Source organism: Thalassophryne amazonica, chromosome 10 (genome assembly GCF_902500255.1).
Source record: "Thalassophryne amazonica chromosome 10, fThaAma1.1, whole genome shotgun sequence".
In the NCBI taxonomy this organism is placed as follows: Eukaryota; Metazoa; Chordata; class Actinopteri; order Batrachoidiformes; family Batrachoididae; genus Thalassophryne; species Thalassophryne amazonica.
In genome coordinates this window covers 117,818,159-117,833,078 of record NC_047112.1, presented here as the reverse complement: position 1 = coordinate 117,833,078, position 14,920 = coordinate 117,818,159, and the positions used below count along the sequence as shown (strand labels likewise).

At 42.2% G+C, this 14,920-nt stretch overlaps 1 protein-coding gene across 1 annotated transcript in view; it reads right to left on the bottom strand.

The window, feature by feature from the left end:
* Nucleotides 1-14,920, bottom strand: part of chaf1a (chromatin assembly factor 1, subunit A (p150)) — a 115,904-nt gene that overhangs the window by 45,238 nt on the left and 55,746 nt on the right. Inside the window, 4 exon segments of the mRNA XM_034180758.1 lie at nt 1,415-1,664; nt 2,914-3,015; nt 7,129-7,209; nt 11,226-11,397. Of these exon segments, the coding sequence (XP_034036649.1) occupies nt 1,415-1,664; nt 2,914-3,015; nt 7,129-7,209; nt 11,226-11,397 (605 nt within the window).

Here is a 14,920-nt window from a genome sequence, read left to right as displayed (position 1 = left end):
GGGTGGTGGTCCCTCTGTTTAAGAAGGGGGACCGGAGGGTGTGTTCCAACTATAGGGGGATCACACTCCTCAGCCTCCCCGGTAAGGTCTATTCCAGAGTACTGGAGAGGAGAATTCGACCGATGGTCTAACCTCAGATTCAGGAGGAGCAGTGTGGTTTTCGTCCTGGTCGCGGCACACTGGACCAGCTCTACACGCTCACGTGTTTGTGGATCTGGAGAAGGTGTTCGACCGTGTCCCTCGGGCACCCTGTGGGGAGCGCTCCGGGACTACGGGGTCCTTAGCTAAGGGCTATCCGGTCGCTGTACAACTGCAGCAGGAGCTTGGTTCGCATTGCCGGTAGTAAGTCAAACCTGTTTCCAGTGCATGTTGGCCTCCGCCAGGGCTGCCCTTTGTTACCGGTTCTGTTCATTATTTTTATGGACAGAATTTCTAGGCGCAGCCAGGGTGCAGAGGGGTCTGGTTTGGGAACCACAGAATCTCGTCTCTGCTGTTTGCGGACGATGTGGTTCTGTTGGCTTCGTCAAATCAGGACCTTCAGAGTGCACTGGGGCGGTTTGCAGCCGAGTTTGAAGTGTCCGGGATGAAAATCAGCACCTCCAAATCCGAGGCCATGGTTCTCGACCGGAAAAAGGTGCTTTGCCCTCTTCGGGTCGGTGGAGTGTCCTTCCCTCAAGAGGAGGAGTTTAAGTATCTCGGGGTCTTGTTCACGAGTGAGGGACGGATGGAGCGTGAGATTGATAGACGGATCAGTGCAGCATCTGCAATGATGCGATCGCTGTATCGGACCGTCGTGGTGAAGAGAGAGCTGAGTAGGGGGGCAAAGCTCTCGATCGATCTACGTTCCGATCCTCACCTATGGTCATGAGATTTGGCTCATGACCGAAAGAACGAGATCGCGAGTACAAGCGGCCGAGATGAGTTTCCTCCGCAGGGTGGCTGGGCGCTCCCTTAGAGATAGGTTAAGGAGCTTGGTGTCGAGCCGCTGCTCCTCCATGTCAAAAGGAGTCAGCTGAGGTGGCTTGGGCATCTTTTCCGGATGCCCCCTGGACGCCTCGCTGGAGAGGTGCTCCGGGCACGTCCCATTGGGAGAAGGCCCGGGGAAGACCCAGGACACGCTGGAGGGACTACATCTCTCAGCAGGCTTGGAACGCCTTGGGGTTCCCCCGGAGGAGCTGGGGGAGGTGTGTGTGGATCGGGAGGTCTGGGCGGCTTTGCTTGGATGGAAATCTGAAAATTTATTCAAAAGAAGCTCAAATTGAATCTATAGCTGTAAAATTTAAACTATGCTTATGCACAGAAATAATTTAGATACATTTTGGTTTGAAGGCTGAACTTGGCTCGCATTTATCAGTTAAATTAAAGATGACAGTGTTGTAAAAACTTTAAGCACATTTCATGATGTACCACTTACATTTATCATCCCTCTGACACTTATGGGACGGGTCATCTGACACAGGGCTCGTGTCTGCTTTTGGTAACGGCTTCACCAAACAAACCGCATACGGCTGGAAAAGCTCCAACCCAGGTCCTTCTCCCTCCCAGACACAGCCCCTCACCACGGGCTCAAGCACATTCATCTTCTTCTTAGTCAACATCAGCTCATCCCACTCCCTCGCTTTCAGTTTCTGGCGTAGTTTCTGCTTTTCCAGGTCACCACCATCCTGAGAGTACATGCATATAGAAATTTTGTTTCTAGCACAAAAACATATGCAGCCAACTCCTGCCATGTCAGCAGTGATTCATATTCCAAAGAGTGGTGTGGCCTCATGTTCCTTCAGTGCCTGAAGTAATGGGCTATGTCCTCCATATGATGGGCTCATCATAGACATCAACAAGCCTATGTGATGCAGAACAAAATAAAATTCAAGATTTGTAAATTGTTATTATATATATATATATATATATATATATATATATACTTTTTTATCTATGTTTCAGTTGCACGGGTGTTAAATGTTGTGTTGGTCAGGTCAACTGTGGTATAAATCACCAAGATATCACATATCGGTGCACTATAATTTCCTGATAAGAGTCCTGGTGGGTGCTGGACTCTGCCAGCGCTAACCCTTATCACGAACCCTGTATGTGATTTTTCAAAGACAGGATTTCAAGCCACAGAAAGAGACTGGAGGGCTTCCGGTTTAATGACGTCAGAACTACATCTCTGCTTGTTTGCAGATAATGCCTGGGATGAGAATCAGCACCTCCAAATCTGAGACCATGGTGGTGTGTTGGAAAAGGCGGATTGTCCTTCCGGCTCAGGGGAGAGTTCAAATATCTATGGGTCATATTCATGAGTGGGGGGTAAGATGGAGAGGCTGACTGGTGGTGCGTGAGGTCCTTTGGACACTGTACCAGACCGCCGTAGTAAAGAAAGAGCTGAGCCAAAAGGTAAGGATCTCAATTTACCATTCTACATTTTATCCTCAAATATGGTCAATCTTACATAATGACCAAAAGAACAAGGTGTGCAAGCAATACAAGCAGTTGAATCAAGAATCCTCCATCAGAAATCTGGTCTTACAGTCACACACAGGGTGAGAAGATTGAATCCTGCAGGAGGGACTCTGAGTCAAGGCAGTGCTTCTTCAAATCTGGAATTGGAAACGTTAACATTTGACATAGGCTGCATAAACGTAGTCTCCTGTTGCTATTGGTAATAAACTCACATACACGGACAGTGGTTCAATACAAATATGAATGTGTACACTTTTAGGTTAATACATCATGGGAGCAGCCTGGCCTGAGAAATCGAGCATTGTGTCTCAGAATGGGTTTGGGAGATTTATGATGCTTACTTTTAAAAATACATCAGTCAATGATGTGTGGCGCCTTGAAATATGAATCACTGTCAGTTGCTAAGAAATTAAAATCAATTAAAAAAAACCCTAACTAGAGATGCTGTCATACCTCTTCTTCTAGTGCTCCCTCTCCATCTGAAAGGTAGCCATGTGGAACAAAGAAGCCATCGTCATCATCGTCGTCATCATCACCTCCTTCCTCTTCATCTTCCTGAAAATGCATACCATTTGCAGTCGATATTCTATTTTTAAAAATCTGTAAATTTATGTTTTCAATATGCTTAATCAGACATTAATAAAATAATGTTCACACAACTTTAACTTTTGACCCCTATACAAACTGAAACTGACCTTTGTCACCATTTTTGCTGTTTTTACCACATAACTCCAGAAAATTCCATCACAGATACTCCAGCTATACCTTTTTGGAATCGTTATGATCAGACAAATAATGTGATATAGTTTTCAACATGATTCACTTTTATATTTTGACCTCTGTGTAATTCTTAACTGACCCCTAGCTGGCTACAGCTACCACCCTGTGATGGTTATACATTTTTGTGTAGGCCATGATACACTGAGGCTGGATTCTAAGTCCCGTTTGGTCACCTTCAGTGGTACCAATCAGGTCAAAATTGATGACTGGCTCCTGGACTATTACACGATGATGGTTTAGGCAAATTTTTTATTATATATATACATACACATATAGATATATATATACACATACACATATACATACACAGACACACACACACTCAACAAAAATATAAACGCAACACTTTTGGTTTTGCTCCCATTTTGTATGAGATGAACTCAAAGATCTAAAACTTTTTCCACATACACAATATCACCATTTCCCTCAAATATTGTTCACAAACCAGTCTAAATCTGTGATAGTGAGCACTTCTTTGCTGAGATAATCCATCCCACCTCAAAGGTGTGCCATATCAAGATGCTGATTAGACACCATGATTAGTGCACAGGTGTGCCTTAGACTACCCACAATAAAAGGCCACTCTGAAAGGTGCAACACATCTCCTTCGCATAGAGTTGATCAGGTTGTCAACTGTGGCCTGTGGAATGCTGGTCCACTCCTCTTCAATGGCTGTGCGAAGTTGCTGGATATTGGCAGGAACTGGTACATGCCGTCGTATACGCTGGTCCAGAGCATCCCAAACATGCTCAATGGGTGACATGTCTGGTGAGAAAGCCGGCCATGCAAGAACTGGGACATTTTCAGCTTTTAAGAATTGTGTACAGATCCTTGCAACATGGGGCCGTGCATTATCCTTGGATGTATGGGACAACAATGGGCCTCAGGATCTCGTCACGGTATCTGTGCATTCAAAATGCCATCAATAAAATGCACCTGTGTTCTTCATCCATAACAGACGCCTGCCCATACCATAACCCCACCGCCACCATGGGCCACTCGATCCACAACATTGACATCAGAAAACCGCTCACCCACACGACGCCACACACGCTGTCTGCCATCTGCCCTGGACAGTGTGAACCGGGATTCATCCATGAAGAGAACATCTCTCCAACGTGCCAAATGCCAGCGAATGTGAGCATTTGCCCACTCAAGTCGGTTATGACGACGAACTGGAGTCAGGTCGAGACCCTGATGAGGACGACGAGCATGCAGATGAGCTTCCCTGAGACGGTTTCTGACAGTTTGTGCAGAAATTCTTTGGTTATGCAAACCGATTGTTTCAGCAGCTGTCCGAGTGGCTGGTCTCAGACGATCTTGGAGGTGAACATGCTGGATGTGGAGGTCCTGGGCTGGTGTGGTTACACGTGGTCTGGTTGGATGTACTGCCAAATTCTCTGAAACGCCTTTGGAGACGGCTTATGGTAGAGAAATGAACATTCAATACACGAGCAACAGCTCTGGTTGACATTCCTGCTGTCAGCATGTCAACTGCACGCTCCCTCAAATCTTGCGACATCTGTGGCATTGTGCTGTGTGATAAAACTGCACCTTTCAGAGTGGCCTTTTATTGTGGGCAGTCTAAGGCACACCTGTGCACTAATCATGGTGTCTAATCAGCATCTTGATATGGCACACCTGTGAGGTGGGATGGATTATCTCAGCAAAGGAGAAGTGCTCACTATCACAGATTTAGACTGGTTTGTGAACAATATTTGAGGGAAATGGTGATATTGTGTATGTGGAAAAAGTTTTAGATCTTTGAGTTCATCTCATACAAAATGGGAGCAAAACCAAAAGTGCTGCGTTTATATTTTTGTTGAGTGTATATATATGCACAACCCCAATTCCAATGAAGTTGGGACATTGCGTAAAATGTAAATAAAAACAGAATCCTCTTCAACCTATATTCAGTTGAATACACCACAAAGACAAGATATTTAATGTTCAAACTGATAAACTTTATTGTTTTTGTGCAAATATTTGCTCATTTTGAAATGGATGCCTGCAACACATTTCAAAAAAGCTGGGACAGTGGTATGTTTCCCACTGTGTTACATCACCTTTCCTTCTAACAACACTCAAGCGTTTGGGAACTGAGGACACTAATTGTTGAAGCTTTGTAGGTGGAATTCTTTCCCGTTCTTGCTTGTTGTACGACTTCAGTTCTTCAATAGTCCAGGGTGTCCGTTGTCCTATTTTGCGCTTCATAAAGCGTCACACATTTTCAATGGGTAACAGGTCTGGACTGCAGGCAGGCCAGTCTAGTACCCGCACTCTTACTACAAAGGCACGCTGTTGTAACACGTGCAGAATGTGGCTTGGCATTGTCTTGCTGAAATAAGCAGGGACGTCCCTGAAAAAGATGTTGCTTGGATGGCAGCATGTGTTGCTCCAAAACCTGGATGTACCTTTCAGCATCGATGGTGCCATCACAGATGTGTAAGTTGTCTATGCCATGGGCACTAACACACCCCCATACCATCACAGATGGTGGCTTTTGAACTTTGTGCTGGTAACAATCTGGATGGTCTTTTTCCTCTTTTGTCCGGAGGACACAACGTCCATGATTTCCAAAAACAATTTGAAATGTGGACTCAGACCACAGCACACTTTTCCACTTTGTGTCTGTCCATTTCAAATGAGCTCAGGTCCAGAGAAGGCGGCGGCGTTTCTGGATGTTGTTGATGTTTGACTTTCACTTTGCATGGTAGAGTTTTAACTTGCACTTGTAGATGTAGCAACGAACTGTGTTAACTGACAATGGTTTTCTGAAGTGTTCCTGAGCCCACGCGGTAAGATCCTTTACACAATGATGTCTGTTTCTAATGCAGAGTCGCCTAAGGATCAAAGGTCACGGGTATTCAATGTTGGTTTTCGGCCTTGCTGCTTACGTGTAGAAAGTTCTCCAGATTCTCTGAATCTTCTGATTATATTATGGACTGTAGATGATGGAATCCCTAAATTCCTTGCAATTGAACATTGAGAAACTGTTCTTAAATTGTTGGACTATTTTGTCACACAGTTGTTCACAAAGTGGTGATCCTCGCCCCATCTTTGATTGTGAACAGCTGAGCCTTTTGGGGATGCTCCTTTTATACCCAATCATGACACTCACCTGTTTCCAAACAGGTGTTTTTGAGCATTCACCAACTTTCCTAGTCTTTTGTTGCCCCATCCCAACCTTTTTGAAATGTGTTGCAGGCATCCATTTCAAAATGAGCAAATATTTGCACAAAAACAATAAAGTTTATCAGTTTGAACATTAAATATCTTGTCTTTGTGGTGTATCCAATTGAATATAGGTTGAAGATGATTTGCAAATCATTGTATTCTGTTTTTATTTACATTTCACACAATGTCCCAACTTCATTGGAATTGGAGTTGTGTGTGTATACATATATATACATATATATATATATATAAAAATAAAAATGAATAAGTATCCCCCCCAATAGTAATTATACATCAATGATAGTAAATCTTTTGTGATCCAAAACCTGAATTAACAAACTGGTCATCCTCTGTACATTGTACTTAATTGACAAATATAATGCATTTACACTTTGAAAGACAAAATTTCAATGCTCTCCCTTTTCAACAAATCAGACTGCACTTATTTTCCTTCACAGGCATTGCCACATGCTGTGCTACCACTGTGTGGAGCTTCATTGAAATCCACCAAACTGTTTATGGGGAATGTGCTTTTAAGTCTCATGGACAGGCAGACACACAGACAAGGTAATTCCTACATAAGACAGTCGAAAATAAATGCTTGAATGAATAAAAATATAAATGCTGAAGGACATATGTTAAACATCTGCCGCCACCCTGTCCATAACTGAACGATGTGTCTAAATAATTTAGAATCGCCTTCAAACTCACCCCTTCACTGTGTGATAGGGACTCTCCTGGTTCTTCCTCCTCCCATTCCTCATCACTATCAATTTCATAGTCCAACAGGTCCTGCAGTGACAGAGCACATAGCGACATGAATTACACACATTCTACACACTAAGTACTGTGCACAAGGTTCAAATGATGTCTGTCAAAAATGCTGCAGGATCACAACTGCTGAAACTAATAACTGTTGAAAATAGTCCAGCACCTTATTGATTTCCTTTAGAAAAATCACTGCTCTGCATCCAACCCCTCCCGAGGTCGTGGTATACTCTGGCCAATGAGCATACAGCTGGCCTGTGGGTGTTCAGCCCATTTTTCTGGGTTTGTGTCTGTCCATGATTGTATATTATACACCCCTTTCTCCAATTTTCTGAGCTTACCCCATGACAGGTATTACTATTCAAGGCACTGACTGAAACCTGTCAACTGCATATTTTAGGTCACTGAAAAATAAATGACTGGATCTACTTCAGAATTGGCTGGACGTTTGTCAAAGCGATGCAGTGTGCGCTGGCCAGCTCCAGGTGCTGCAGCTGTCTACTTCTTTCAACTCAGGTTGATGATGTGCTAAATGTGTCTGAGTGTTGCCTTTCCAAAATGCTGGAACTTCATTGTGGTCATATAACCTTTCTCATGCCCCTTGCAGAATCTAGAGCTCCAACTATACAATATTTTTGAAATAAGAGTATTCTAGCAAATACCATAATTTCCAGACTATAGGGCACACCTAAATATTACCCGCACCCACCAATTTTGAAAAGAAAAAAAAAAAGAAAAAAAAAGAAAGAAAAGAACTTGTACATAAATAGACCAGACGTGTCTATTATCTTACACAGAAAGATGTTAGACAGAAATATTTTTAACTTTTAATTATAGTAAATATGTACCATAAATGCTTTTTTCCCCCCCTGAAGTGTTACACGAAAATATTGACGCGCATGTCATCCAGCGCGCGCACACAGTGTCTCCGCTACACACGGAGAGCGGAGTAATTTTAACTTTTCCTTGGGATTTCATTGCGTGCAGTCAGGATCAGATAGAGTCTGTGGTAATTGAGACGTTAAAAAGGCGCTGTGACTTTTTTCGACTTGTTGCGCCAAGACAGAGACGTGGTGGGGGGGGGGGGGGGGGGGGGGGGGGAGGGGGGGGGGGGAGAAGGCTCCGGTCTTCTAACTGTTCTGACGGAGCAACTTCAGCACAAAGTGCCGGAGATGGACTTTCCTTAAGCCACTACAAGGAATTAAAGTATGATTGAAGACCTTATATTTATACTAACACCGCATGAGGAGTGCAGCTTTCAGGAAATCAATTGACAGCATCAAGTGACGTATTTTGACTTGTAAAAGCTGTAAAAATCCAGAAATTTGCAACATCATTGTAAAAGCCGCAGTGTTCAAAGTGTGTGAAAAAAGTAGTGGCTTATAGTCCGTAAATTACAGTATTTAACAGATGACTTGAGTAAAGTACTTTTGCGTTTTTAAACATCAATATTTCAATGCGCTCCCTAAGCAACGGCATAATGTCGCTGCGCTACGCAGATTGTCAAATTTAGGGCATCCCTTTCTGTTTTCCTGAGTAATTATTTTTTTCATGTCTTTACAATTTTTGGATCTTTCCCGAACTGTAAGCATAGGCGGTCGGTGTAACTGGGCTCTGGAGTGACGCTTTTTTTTTTTTTTTTTTTTAAAGAAAAGCCACATTGATGAATTTCCTCTGCACCCTGTTAATGAAAACTTTGATCCAATCTGAATAAAGGCAGTTTTTTTAAAAAACTTGACTGATTTTAAGAGCGAGCGGAGAGCAGCCAGTGGACCAAACAGTGTGTTTTTAAAAAACACACAAACACTCTGTTTCACTTTAAATGCACAGTCGGTCTATTTCAGATGATCAGTGTGGATCCTCTTTCTCTTAAGAGGCTTTATTTTACTCTGTGCGTCGCGTTGCAAAGTTGTAGCTTATGGTGCTACATTGATTAGTTCTTACATAGCTTCGGCGCATGCCCTAGCTTCTGCAGGTTTTTTTCTGGGGATGTTACAGCACCAACCACCGGCCTGGCATATGTACTACAACGTTAAACGGAGCTTTGAGGCACAGAATTTGCCTCAAGCATTTTTTGTAATGGAATGATTCGAGTTGCTTGACTAATCGTGTCAGTCATAATACAATCCAAAGTGCAGCCAAACACTGGCTTTTAACGACAGAGCGGGCTGAATTTGTCACCACTTCATGTTAATGAGCTGAGCTAACTTGCCAAGGAGGCGTAAACCTATGTAGCCAAGAACGATGCAAGAGCAAGACAACTTGATATTTACGGCAATGAGGAGAAACAACCAAAATGGACACACACACACAAACCTTCAACCGCTTAGTCCAATTAAGGGCTGTGGGAGGCTGGAGCCTATCCCAGCAATCATAGAATGCAAGGTGGGGTACACCCTGGACAGGACGCCAGTCTGTCACAGGGCCACAAATAGACAAACACACATTCACATCAACATGCACACCTATGGACAATTTAAAGTGTCCAAAAGTCACTTACATTCTTGTGTAAATTCCTGTAAATCCATTTTAAACCACAATGTATCTTTTTCAATGAATGAAAGTCTAAATTACAATCAAAAAAGTCACAATCTTGTCTGAAATCCTGTTTGAACAGCACAATGTTGATTTTCCCAAGATGCAGTTTGCTTTTCCCGTTTCTTTTAGCTTTTGCTTGTGTTCCTGAAGAGAACTTTAAATTTAAGCCAGTGCCAATTCCATGGATTCTTGATTCCTTATCAAACTTTGTCACACTGTCTTTCTCGCCATCTTCCCTCTGTCCACAAAACTCTTAAAAATCTGAGCGCTCTAAAAAGTTTGCGATGTCCACATGCTACGTTTAGCTTAACAGCATCGCGCAGCAGCCAGGAACAGAGCGTTGCCGTAGCAACCAACCCGTCCCGCTTTACAACAACTACGGTAACAGCCACGAGGGGACCATTTTTCTGTGCAGCACTCTGCGGATCCAAGGACACTGATCGGTATCTGTTATACCGATCAGTGTTCTCGGATTTTTAAAACTTGCACACGATGTCGTAAAAAAAAAAAACGCTTTGAGATAGGTATTTTAAAAACTCAGTGACGCCATGATTACAGAGTAAAACACTACTTGTTGGTGGCATTTTTGGAAACAACACTTTCCTCACATTTTGAAATGCAGAGATGTTCTCTTCTTCTGTCTGGACATCAGATTTTGGTATATTTATTTAGACTAACAAAGAAGGCCCTTTATAAGCCCATAATGCAAAAGCTTTGTGGGAGCGAAGCCTAAACATCCCCTGAACCCCCGGCTTTTGAAGGTGATTTTTCCATCCCATTACGCTGAGAAAAAAATCCTGCTGGGAACCCTGTATTATTATGAATGCCTCCCCTGCTCCTGCTCTTCCTTCGGTGCGTTGTTGACAATATACTGCTGCCTGCAGCAGTATTTAAAATCACTTCATTGACTTTGTTGAAGTAAATAGGGAATGTTCAAATGAAATTTTCTTGCTGCTAGCGGCCGAAGGGAGAGAAGAAACTCACAGCTGTAGGAGATTGTGTTAGCAGCCTCCCTGCCACATTAACTTCACGTCCAAGGACAAATTAGCCCCCAAAGTCCAAAGTGCAACAAAAACTTCCCTCATGATCAGAAGCACTTTCACACTAACTCCAAGACAAAGAAGGTGAAAAAACATAAGCAAAACATGAATAAATAGACAGATTCTGCTCTCAGGTCGCACAGGTAGTGAGCACGCCCAGGTTACACCAATACTTGGCTGACATGAACTTCGACAAAATAAAAATAAATAAAATAGAACTGAGGATTTGACATTCATATCAGGCAAAGCAGATTAATTTAACCACATAAGACCTGCAAACAACAGGCTGAAAATCCGAGGTTCTTTTACGCTGTGCAGCATAGCTCTCAGTGGTAAAAAAAAATATATTAAGTGTGCAGATGTGCAACCATCTTCTGGCACGGCACTGACATGCAACAGCACAGAAGTGTAAACCAGGCTTCAGCTCTACATCTGTATGACTTCAAAATAAGCAGCTGTTACCTTGTCTTGTCTGAAGGGGCAGCGGGGTGAAATATGTAAGCTCTTCTTACTCCAGGTACCCCAGTATGCAGGACGGTAGTTCTCATGAAACTGCAGCAACTTCATAGGCCCATAATGTTTACGATCCAAAACACTTCCTGGTTTAGGTCCTTCCATCACCAACAAGCACTCACTGAAGAAATGGGAAAGAGAAACACATGGAGTTAAAGAGCTAGACACAGTTTCTTGAACTGCTAGGCTGTATTGTCCAATGAGTGGATGAAAACCAAAGGCTATTGTCTAGTATTTGTTAAAAAGTGAATGTCGTGCCCTCTGACACTGGAGTACTTTGCACTCATAAGGGCTGCACCTCACACTCATTTCCATGTGAAACTCTGAAGAAGATGCAGATCCTACTGGGGTACAAGTTGCTGACTTAACTGTGTGAAGCACATTGGGGCAACTTTGTTGACATATGGCACTATTAGTGCAGCAGATAACTGAAACAATCATACAAATGGTGATAAAAGCCTCAAATTTGGCAGGATGCAGTTAGACTCAGATTGCATTTTCTACCTTTATGGCCATGGAGGAGGACTATGCAAATTATTGGTTGAGCTAATAGGATTAAAAAATGGAATAGTTTTGACAGTGTTGAATGTTTGGTCTCCAAAGTAAAGGTCAAACAAGGTCTACGTCTATTGGATTCTATGACATGTGACATGTTACCCTGTAACGTGATAAGTAAGGATGATACATGGTCCACACTATTCCTTTTTAAAACCGTGTCAACTCAACTAGTAATTTGTATCACTTTTTACCAAAATCAGAGCAACTAACTTTTGACCTCTGCACAAACCAATACTGACCTTTGTCACCATTCTTGCTGTTTTTATCCCATAACTCCATAAAATTCAGTTACAGAATGTCTAAACTATACCTTTTTAGAATCTTTATGATCAGGCAAATAATGTGGCATACAGTAGTGTTCAGAATAATAGTAGTGCTATGTGACGAAAAAGATTAATCCAGGTTTTGAGTATATTTCTTATTGTTACATGGGAAACAAGGTACCAGTAGATTCAGTAGATTCTCACAAATCCAACAAGACCAAGCATTCATGATATGCACACTCTTAAGGCTATGAAACTGGGCTATTAGTAAAAAAAAAAAGTAGAAAAGGGGGCGTTCACAATAATAGTAGTGTGGCATTCAGTCAGTGAGTTCATCAATTTTGTGGAACAAACAGGTGTGAATCAGGTGTCCCCTATTTAAGGATGAAGCCAGCACCTGTTGAACATGCTTTTCTCTTTGAAAGCCTGAGGAAAATGGCAAGACATTGTTCAGAAGAACAGCGTAGTTTGAATAAAAAGTTGATTGGAGAGGGAAAACTTATACGCAGGTGCAAAAAATTATAGGCTGTTCATCTACAATTATCTCCAATGCTTTAACATGGACAAAAAAAAAACCAGAGACGCGTGGAAGAAAATGGAAAACAACCATTAAAATGGATAGAAGAATAACCAGAATGGCAAAGGCTCACCCATTGATCAGCTCCAGGATGATCAAAGACAGTCTGGAGTTACCTGTAAGTGCTGTGACAGTTAGAAGACGTCTGTGTGAAGCTAATTTATTTGCAAGAATCCCCCGCAAAGTCACTCTGTTAAATAAAAGACGTGTAGAAGAGGTTACAATTTGCCAAAGAACACATCAACTGGCCTAAAGAGAAATGGAGGAATATTTTGTGGACTGATGAGAGTAAAATTGTTATTTTTGGGTCCAAGGGCCACAGACAGTTTGTGAGACGACCCCCAAACTCTGAATTCAAGCCACAGTTCACAGTGAAGACAGTGAAGCATGGTGGTGCAAGCATCATGATATGGGCAAGTTTCTCCTACTATGGTGTTGGGCCTATATATCGCATACCAGGTATCATGGATCAGTTTGGATATGTCACAATACTTGAAGAAGTCATGTTGCCTTATGCTGAAGAGGACATGCCCTTGAAATGGGTGTTTCAACAAGACAATGACCCCAAGCACACCAGTACACAAGCAAAATCTTGGTTCCAAACCAACAAAATTAATGCCTCACAGATGTAAAGAAATCATGAAAAACTGTGGTTATACAACTAAATACTAGAGGTGCACCGATCAGGATTTTTTTGGCCAATCACCGATCACTGAAATTTTGATCGGCCGATACCGATCAAGTACATATTTGGATCATGCCCAAAATAATAAATTAATATATAAACAAAAATAAATTTAAGAAATATTACAATTTGAAAACAAATGCACCCGAACGTGATGACAGCTGCAAATGCATAATGCTAACTTTTAACACTGAAAATGCCATAGACATGCTAACGCGTTAGCATCGCTCCCGTTTTTAACACTGGGATTACCAGCATTTTTACACTACTCCTCTATCTACCAAGCGCTGCCAAATGGCAGCACTGGGGTACTTTACATCTCATTAGGCCACATTTTGTTATGTACATGGGGGCCATTAGATCAGAATGTGCAAGTGCTGGAAAGCCAGCTCACAACACATACTCACTCTGTTGACTGAGACGCAGAGATGGCTAAGCTTTATAGCACAGAGCATATAAGATATTTTGGACATCCAGTGTGGGCAGCTATGGGTATGTCTTTATGGTCAAAGAATCTGATAAAGTTGAAAAGTTTATTTTATTCTTTATAACTAAACATGTACTATGTACTTTGGTTCTGTCTTTAGAGTTACTTCTTACAAATGCAACTGAAACTATTTTTTATTTTGCTGACACAAAGAGGACAAATGCGCAAGCTGAATAAGGTGCTACTGTGTATTAGCTCATGAAAGGGGGTCGTTGAGATGTAAATCCAGGGAGTGCCATTTGGCAGCGCCTTGGGATTTAAAGGTATAACTGCCATTTGGCAGGTCCTTGGGAGTTCCAGTGTAAAAAACATCAACTGTTTCAGAAGACCATAACAGGTCGGTTTAACATAGAAAAGGTAAATAATACTCACAGACGTATGCTCTTTGGGGTTTTAGCAGGGGAAAATTAAGCAAAAGAAAGAAAGTATAAATGAAGCAACAGGCTCGAAGCATTGCTTCAATCTGCGAACCACTGGTTCGATTGGTTCAAGGTTCAGAGCAAAGCCGCGCTGCAGAAAAGTTGATCACGGACCCGCTGCAGGGTCTGTAATCAATGTAGAGAAATGATCATTTTCCTGACAAACACACCAAGCGCTCCCTGCGCTACTGCCTGCACTGTTGTGATTGGTCCTTTTGATCGGCGCATTTTGCCAATCACCGATCAAGGCGTGATCAGCCGATAATGATCGGTGGCCGATCGATCGATGCACCTCTACTAAATACTAGTTTAGTGATTCACAGGATTGCTTAAAAAGCAGTTTGAACATAATAGTTTTGAGTTTGTAGCATCAACAGCAGATGCTACTATTATTGTGAACACCCCCTTTTCTACTTTTTTTTTACTAATAGCCCAATTTCATAGCCTTAAGAGTGTGCATATCATGAATGCTTGGTCTTGTTGGATTTGTGAGAATCTACTGAATCTACTGGTACCTTGTTTCCCATGTAACAATAAGAAATATCAAAACCTGGAGTAATCTTTTTAGTCACATAGCACTACTATTATTCTGAACACTACTGTAGGTTTCAATATGATTGGAGCATCTTTTAATTTTGACTCCTGTGTAGTTCTT